The sequence below is a fragment of the Nicotiana tabacum genome, chromosome 10 (assembly GCF_000715075.1).
Source record: "Nicotiana tabacum cultivar K326 chromosome 10, ASM71507v2, whole genome shotgun sequence".
NCBI lineage: Eukaryota > Viridiplantae > Streptophyta > Magnoliopsida > Solanales > Solanaceae > Nicotiana > Nicotiana tabacum.
This window is the reverse complement of record NC_134089.1, coordinates 30,865,105-30,873,530: the sequence shown is the minus strand read 5'-3', so window position 1 is coordinate 30,873,530 and position 8,426 is coordinate 30,865,105. Positions and strand designations below refer to the sequence as shown.

The 8,426-nt window shown below is 37.9% G+C and overlaps 1 protein-coding gene across 1 annotated transcript; it reads right to left on the bottom strand.

The window, feature by feature from the left end:
• Positions 1 to 391: 391 nt before the first annotated feature.
• LOC142165061 (uncharacterized) lies at positions 392 to 814 on the bottom strand. Its single transcript, XM_075223699.1, has one exon. It carries the CDS (start codon positions 812 to 814, stop codon positions 392 to 394), a length of 423 nt encoding a protein of 140 aa, XP_075079800.1.
• Between the last annotated feature and the right edge of the window lie 7,612 nt (positions 815 to 8,426).

Genomic DNA, 8,426 nt, shown 5'->3' with positions numbered 1-8,426 from the left:
GCTGGAACTTCTTTTCTTTGGAGTCCCACCATTTTTTGAATCATCTTTTGGAATCTTCGAGTGAGATACTCCATGTCGGATTCATCACTACTTGAGTCTTTATTGGCAGCCTTGAGAACCAGGTTCTTCTCCTTCTTAGGCTCTCTTCTTTCAAGATCTTTTTTTCTCTTCATCTCATAAGTTTTGAGATTTCCAATAAGTTCATCAATGGTCAGCTTCCGCAAATCCTTTGCTTCAGTGATAGCAGTCACTTTACTTTCCCAAGAACCTGGTAAAACACTAAGTATTTTCCGGACCAGCTTGTTTCTTGGGATGACTTCACCAAGGGAGTGAAGCTCATTGATAATGGAGGTGAAACATGTGTGCATATCTTGAATAGACTCATCCTCCTTCATCTCAAAAAGAACATACTCAGTAGTAAGTATATCAATTTTGGACTGCTTAACGGAGTAGTTCCCTCATGGGCAGTTTGAAGAGCTTCCCAAATCTCCTTAGCAGACTGACAAGCTGAGATGCTATTGTACTCATCTAGTTCGATGCCACAAACAAGAATCTTTTTTGCCCTAAAATTCTTCTCAATAGCCTTTCTATCAGCATCGTTGTACTCTTTTCTTCTTTTTACGACTGTAAATGTTCCCTCACCAACAGTTTTCATGGGAACAAAAGGTCTATCACAGATTACATACCACAGCTCTGAGTCCTCAGCCATAATGAAGTCATGCATTCTTGTTTTCCACCAACCATAGTATTGGCCGTTGAATCTTGGTGGTCTGTACGTTGATTGTCCTTCCTCGAAATTTGGTGGAGAAGCCATGTAGATCCTTTCTAGGTGTTAACCTTTTAGAAAAAACTCGCTCTAATACTAATTGTTAGAAACTAAGCGTCCACCAGACTGTATAGAGAACTAGATTCTCTATCAGTTCCCACTGTAAGCAACAGACTGTAAAACCAACCAATATAGGGAATCAGGTTCTCTAATTATTCCCACAGTAGCTCGGCGGTAAATAAAGAACACAGAGGATTTTTACGTAGAAAAATCCCACTCAAGGGGACAAAAATCATGACCTACACTTGTAGGCTTTCAACTTCACTAACTTGTAATCTCCCTATTACAAGCCACTTTGTAATGACTCTATTACAAAGACTTCAACTTAACTAACTTTTGGTACTCTTACCACAAGCCACTTTGTCACTCTCTAGTTACAAAGACTTTAGCTAACTTGTGATACTCTTATCACAAGCCACTTTGTCACTCTCTAGTTACAAAGACTTTAACTTAACTAACTTGTGATACTCTTACCACAAGCCACTTTGTCACTTTCTAGTTACAAAGACTTTAACTTATGACTAACTCTAGTCACAACACAAACTTAGAGGGTTTGTGATTCTGGGTTTCCTAAAACACAACTTCTAAGAAAGAAAGATAGGAGTTACAAATGAAGAACAAATAACAAAAACTCAACAAACCTAAGGACTTAAAATATCTTTAATCTTGGATCCGGTCATTGAGGTTGCAACAACTTTGTTCTTGAGAGAGGTTGTGATAAGCACTTGAGAGAATGTCTTCTTTTTTGATTTTGCAAGTGTTAGAATGAATGTCTTGTGCGTTGCAATAGGTTTATACTACAAAAGACATCACCATGGTGATGTCAATTTACAATGGTGATGTCAATTCTTGGTTAGTACATGCCTCTTCCTAATGGGAAGTGACTGTTGCACTGTCTGCTGCACTATCGCGTGTATAGTTGCACACAATCACTTTCTGAAGTTGCTTTCCAGCTGTATAGTTGACTTATACTTATGTCAGAGGAACACCAAGGGATCAGGTCCCTAATCTGTTTAATCTAAAGGCACACTGCCCAGATTATCTTGAGTCGATTAACTTGAATGATTGTACCAGGCATGCTTCAGGTCCTTTATCTAGTTCTCTCATGAAGTAAGTTATTTTACCTTCCTTGATTGTATTTATACGTGTGTGACATCACATACAATGATGTAAGAAAGATAGGTAAAAACCCTTCCATAGAAAGTTGACTGTTGCACTGTTCTTGTGCAGTAGCGTGTGCAGGCAGCAACTTTCCTACTGGAGAGTTGACTTCATACAGTCTCCTCGGTAACTGGTAGGGACCTGTTACCTCAGTTGTTCCTTCCACTCTGAAGAGTTGAGTTATATCCCATGCTGGATCCTAACCTGGAACTTTGTGATCTCAAGGTCTTGTAAATATGTAACAAGTTCCTTATCTGGTTCTGGATGGCAAGTTTGTTAGATCATCAAAACATAAAGTAAAGTACTTATGCCCAAGGTACTTATAACCTATCATGTTGTTATTGTACGAGATTTCTGTCATGCGGTTATTATTGTTTGCACAAGGTTTCTGACGTGCCGTTGTGATTATTGATATGCATGCGATGGTATAAGGTTTGGGTGTTGAAACGCATGCGGTGAGATAAGGTGGACTTGATACGCATGGCTAGTAGGGGAACTACTAGAAGTCATGCGGTGTGATAAGTTTGGATAAAACACGGGATGCTATTTCGGAAAAATAATTTTTAAAACAAACTATAAAGGCTCCCCCTGTGATATAAGGAAAACTTTTAAGATATTTACTTTTGGGACTACGAGGCGGTACCTCGGGAGGGCCCATGTTGATTTCCTCTATTTGTTGTATTGGTTGTTATTGTCTCTCTTTAACTTGTAAGATTTTTGCTTTGCTTTCATGTTGTATTTGTCCTCCTTTGATTCCGTGTTATTGCCTTTCGTAAATTTTCGTTGTTTCACTTCTCTGTCATTTTATTATATTATTATATCTTCTGCCTTATTTCTTATTATTTTCAATAGGGCTCTGACCTGATCTCATCACTATTCTATCGAGGTTAGGCTTGACACTTACTGGGTACCGTTGTGGTATACTCATACTACGCTTCTACGCATCTTTTTGTGCAGATCCAGGTACCTCCTACCAGACCAGGTATCAGTGAGTTAGTCCGTACGTGGAGACTTCAAGGTATATCTACCAGCGTTCGCAGACCTCGGAGTCCCCCTCTATCTTTATTATGTTGATTCCTTATCCTTATTAGACTCTGATGTATAGGGATATTTAGTATTTCTCTCTAGAGCTTGTGACTTATATCTGCCGGGTTTTGGGAGTTGTATCTACACTTTGAGTTGTAGATTTTATTTATTACAGTTGTTGATGTTTTGAGTTTTAACTTAATATTTTAGTTATTCTGCATACTTGTTAGGCTTACCTAGTCTTAAAGATTAGGTGTCGTCACGACATCCTACGAAGGAAAATTGAGGTTGTGACACAGTGGCTGCTAACACTGACTTCGAAATAGGGTAAAAGACGTTTTGAAAAGTGATATATCAACAACCTTGGCTCAAAGGAAGAGGAGTACAAGGTTAAATCTTGAAATTATCAGTCGGTCCGCTTGTTCTTCTAAGTTTTTTATACGGCGTGTGTGATTGATGCCTTTTTTGTTATCTCTACCATATAGCAATATTCTTATGTGATAACTAACTCACAAAAAAAAAACGCTTTCAAATTCCCTATTACTAATTCACCTGTAAATGCCTCGTAAGGCAAACTGACAAACCCTTTTGTACCCAAAAAATAAGCCTTTTAATGGTTACTCCAGTACATAACATTACCTCTGTTTTCACCACTTGAATAAAATGTTCATCTGCAAATTATGTTGGACTTTAAGCCATTGGGCTTTAAAGTAGAAGAAGTGTGAATTGGAAATGGAGGGAAATAAAATGGAGAGAAAATGAAAAATTTGAAGAAGTGAACTTTTGTCTTGCACTTTGTCCCTTATTGGTGAGGGACAACCACATTTGTGTGCTTATATATAGAATCACTTCTTAAAGCTCTTAAAAGGAGTTGAAGAGAATGAACCCTCGCGCCGTCGCCGTCGTCGTCGTCGCTCGCTCGGCTCGGCTTTGGCTTTGGCTTTGTCAATCGATCGATAAGATTATTTTTTGGACAAAATTTATTTAATTATTTGATAATTAATTAAATGCCAAATCACTGCTGAAAATACGCCAGAATACTGCTGAAGATTCAGAGGGTCTCTCTGGCCGCGGTCCTACCGCGACCGCGGTGGAACCGCGGCAGGCAGATTCAGAGAGCCTCTCTGACCGCGGTTCTGCTGCGGTCGCGGTAGAACCGTAGCAGGCAGCGTATTCTTCTGAAAAGGCACCTTTTCCAGACACCTCTTCTGATAATTGCCTATAAATTCTGAGGCAATGCTCCATTTTCTATATACGAAAAACACTCCAGAACTTCTTTCTTTTTGAATACACTGCATCCTAATTCGCAGTCTCTCTCTCAAATTCGTAAGTGTGATTTTGCTCCGTTCTTTGAGTTCGTTGGTATCCTGCAGTTTGTATTGCCACTATTGCAGGAAGGTTTATTCCGTTTTATCCTGGGAGGATTTAATCCATTACCTTGGCAACGTGTGAGGGGGTTAAAATTTCTTAAGGACGCATAAGAAAATTGTGGACTCGGAATATTTCTTATTGTTTACTGTTTTTTGTTCCAGTTTTTTTCCTTCTAACAGTTTTTATTTTTATTTTCTTCCTAATTTTGTGTTTCCACACAGAAGCGATTTACAAGCTTAAGGAATTTTACAATTACTAACGTTTCTGTGTTGATTATTAAACTGTTTTCTATATACTTTGTTGGAGACTAAAGCCTTTGTTGCTTTCTACTCCAATAATTGTTTCTGTCCGGTTTAAAGTACATAAAAACTTTGCCGGAATAATAAACGTATGGGTTTGAAGTATATAAAAAAACTTTACCATTGTTACGTGTTGTATGTTTGGTTTGGTATTCAGTTTGAAGATATCAAAACTTCACTGATTTAACAAGTTCTGTATTGTTTTCAAATTTACAGAAATATGACGAATGAAAACCAAACTAATGGAAGTGTTGCAGGAACGGGTGCTACTGTTACGAGTGTTGCTGCCTCGTCAAGCCGTTCTACCCCTGCTCATGCTATGGCACCGACAGAAAAACCTGAAAAGTTTTCCGGTATTGACTTCAAACGCTGGCAGATGAAGATGTTCTTCTATCTTACTACGTTGAGTTTGCAACGTTTCATCAAGGAGGATCCTCCGGTCATGGCTGAAAATACTCCGGATGATAAACGACTTATTGTAACTGAAGCATGGAAACATTCTGATTTCTTGTGCAAAACCTACATATTGAGTTGTTTGGAAGATGGCTTGTACAATGTCTATAGTGTCATGGAAACTTCAAAAGCGTTATGGAATGCCTTTGAGAAGAAGTACAAGACTGAGGATGTCGAACTTAAGAAGTTCGTGGCTGCAAGGTTTTTGGATTTCAAGATGATTGACACTAGGTCAGTCATAACTCAAGTCCAAGAATTACAAGTCATTGTGCATGACCTCCTTGCTGAAGGTATGACCCGAATCAATAATTTTATTAATAAGATTTATCTTATTATTAATTATGAATTTGTTATTGAAGGTATGGTCATAAATGAGGCCTTTCAAGTCGCTGCTTTCATTGAGAAGTTACCTCCGTTGTGGAAGAATTTTAAGAACTATCTTAAACACAAGCGGAAGGAGATGACACTAGAAGACTTGATTGTTCATTTGAGGATAGAAGAAGACAACAAAAATGCTGAAAAGAAGTCACGTGGAAACTCGACAATAATGGGGGCAAACGTTGTTGAGGAGGTGCCACAAAATAAGAAGAGGAAGAAGGCTTCTGGACCAAAGAATTACCCAAGCAAGAAAAAGTTCAAGGGTAATTGCCACAACTGTGGAAAATCTGGGCATAAGGCCGTGGATTGTCGTGCACCAAAGAATAATAAGAAGAAAAAGAATCAAGCTAACATGGTTGAAGATGAAATGGAGGACTTATGTGCCATGTTGTCTGAATGCAACTTGGTAAGAAATCCAAAAGAATGGTGGATAGATTCTGGAGCCACCCGCCATGTTTGTGCTAACAAGGAGTTATTTTCGTCTTATGCCCCCGCAGGACCCGACGAGACAATCTTCATGGGAAATTCATCTACGACCAAAATTGAAGGAGTTGGCAAGATTGCATTGAAGATGACGTCGGGAAAAATTGTGACTCTAAACCAAGTCCTCCATGTTCCAGAAATTCGCAAGAATCTTGTGTCTACCTCACTTCTTGTCAAGAATGGATTCAAATGTATTTTTGTTTCTAATAGTATTGTACTTAGTAAGAACGATGTATATGTAGGAAAATGTTACCTAAATGAGGGCCTTTTTAAGCTAAATGTAATAGCAGTTCCTATCAATAAAGTGAATGTTTCTTCTTACTTACTTGAGTCAAAACACTTTATGGCATTCGTGTTTAGGTCACGTAAACTTCAAAACATTGCAGAAGATGATAGATCTAGAAGTATTGCCAAAATTTGATTGCATTAATTCCAAATGTCAAATATGTGTGGAATCAAAGTATGCTAAACATCCTTATAAGTCCGTTGAAAGGAATTCAAGTCCTTTAGACTTAATTCACACAGATATTTGCGACATGAAGTCAACACCATCTCGCGGTGGGAAAAAGTATTTTATTATTTTTATTGATGATAGCACGAGATACTGCTATGTTTATTTACTTAATAGTAAAGATGAGACAATTGATGCTTTCAAGCAATACAAGAGTGAAGTTGAAACGTAACTAAACAAAAAGATCAAAATGATAAGAAGTGATAGGGGTGGCGAATATGAATCTCCTTTTGAAGAAATTTGTTTGGAAAATGGCATTATTCACCAAACAACTGCCCCTTACTCTCCACAATCTAATGGAATTGCGGAGATGAAGAATCGAACGTTGAAGGAGATGATGAATGCATTGCTAATAAGTTTTGGCGTACCACAGAACTTGTGGGGGAAAGCTATACTTACAGCTAACCGGATAATCAAACGTGTACCTCATAGTAAAACACAGTCCATTCCTTATGAAAAGTGGAAAGAAAGGAAGCCTAGCTTTAAATACTTCAAAGTGTGGGGGTGTTTAGCTAAGGTACAAGTTCCTAAACCTAAAAGGGTTAAGATAGGTCCAAAAACGGTTGATTGTGTGTTTATTGGATATGTAACCAATAGCAAGGCATATCGTTTTCTTGTTCATAAATCAGAAAATCCTGAGATTCACATTAATACGATAATAGAATCAGATAATGCTGAATTCTTTGAAACTATTTATCCGTATAAAAAGGAAAGTGAAGTGACCTACCAAAAGTCAAAACGACCTCGGGAGGAAATAATAGATGGTATGCCTAATGAAGAAAATCCAAGAAGAAGTAAACGTCAAAGGATATCTACTTCATTTGGTCCAGATTTTCTGACTTTTCTGTTAGAAAATGAGCCTCGTAGCTTCAAGGAAGCAATGTCTTCCTCAGAAGCACAATATTGGAAAGAAGCTATCAATAGTGAAATAGAATCCATATTGAGCAACCATACCTGGGAATTGGTTGATCTTCCTCCAGGTAACAAAACGTTGGGTTCTAAATGGATTTTCAAGAAGAAAATGAAGGACGATGGTACTATTGACAAATACAAGGCAAGACTTGTTGTCAAAGGATTTAGACAACAAGAAGGTCTTGACTATTTTGACACATACTCGCCGGTAACAAGAATTACATCCATTCAGATGCTAATAGTGTTAGACGCCTTGTATGGTCTTCAAATCCATCAAATGGATGTAAAAACAACATTCTTAAATGGTGATCTTGAGTAAGAAATTTACATGAACCAACCTGAAGAGTTTGTGGTTCCGGTAAAAGAAAAGAAGGTGTGTAGACTTGTCAAGTCCCTTTATGGACTAAAACAAGCACCCAAACAATGGCATGCGAAATTTGACCAAACAATGTTGTCAAATGGTTTTAAGATTAATGAATGTGATAAATGTGTTTACATTAAGAACGTTCCAAATCATATAGTCATTGTTTGCTTATATGTTGATGATATGCTAATAATGAGCAAAGACATTGCCGACATTCAAGCTACTAAACGTATGCTTGCTAGTAAGTTTGATATGAAAGACTTAGGAGTTGCCGATGTAATTCTAGGAATTAAAATCCAGAGGACTCCTCAAGGTCTAGCTTTGTCTCAGTCACATTACGTGAAAATGGTACTGGAAAAATTCAAACACTTGGAATTTAGAAGTGCAAGAACTCCAATTGACTTAAACCATTATCTTATAAAGAATACAGGTGAAAGTACGTCTCAATTGGAGTATGCTCGTGTGTTGGGAAGCTTAATGTACATCATGAACTGTACACGACCTAATATAGCTTGTGCAATAAGTAAACTTAGTCGATTCACAAGTAATCCCAACAAACATCACTGGGTGGCAATGAAACGAGTTCTGGGATACTTGGAGTATACCCAAGACTACGCTTTGCACTACAATAAATATCCTGCG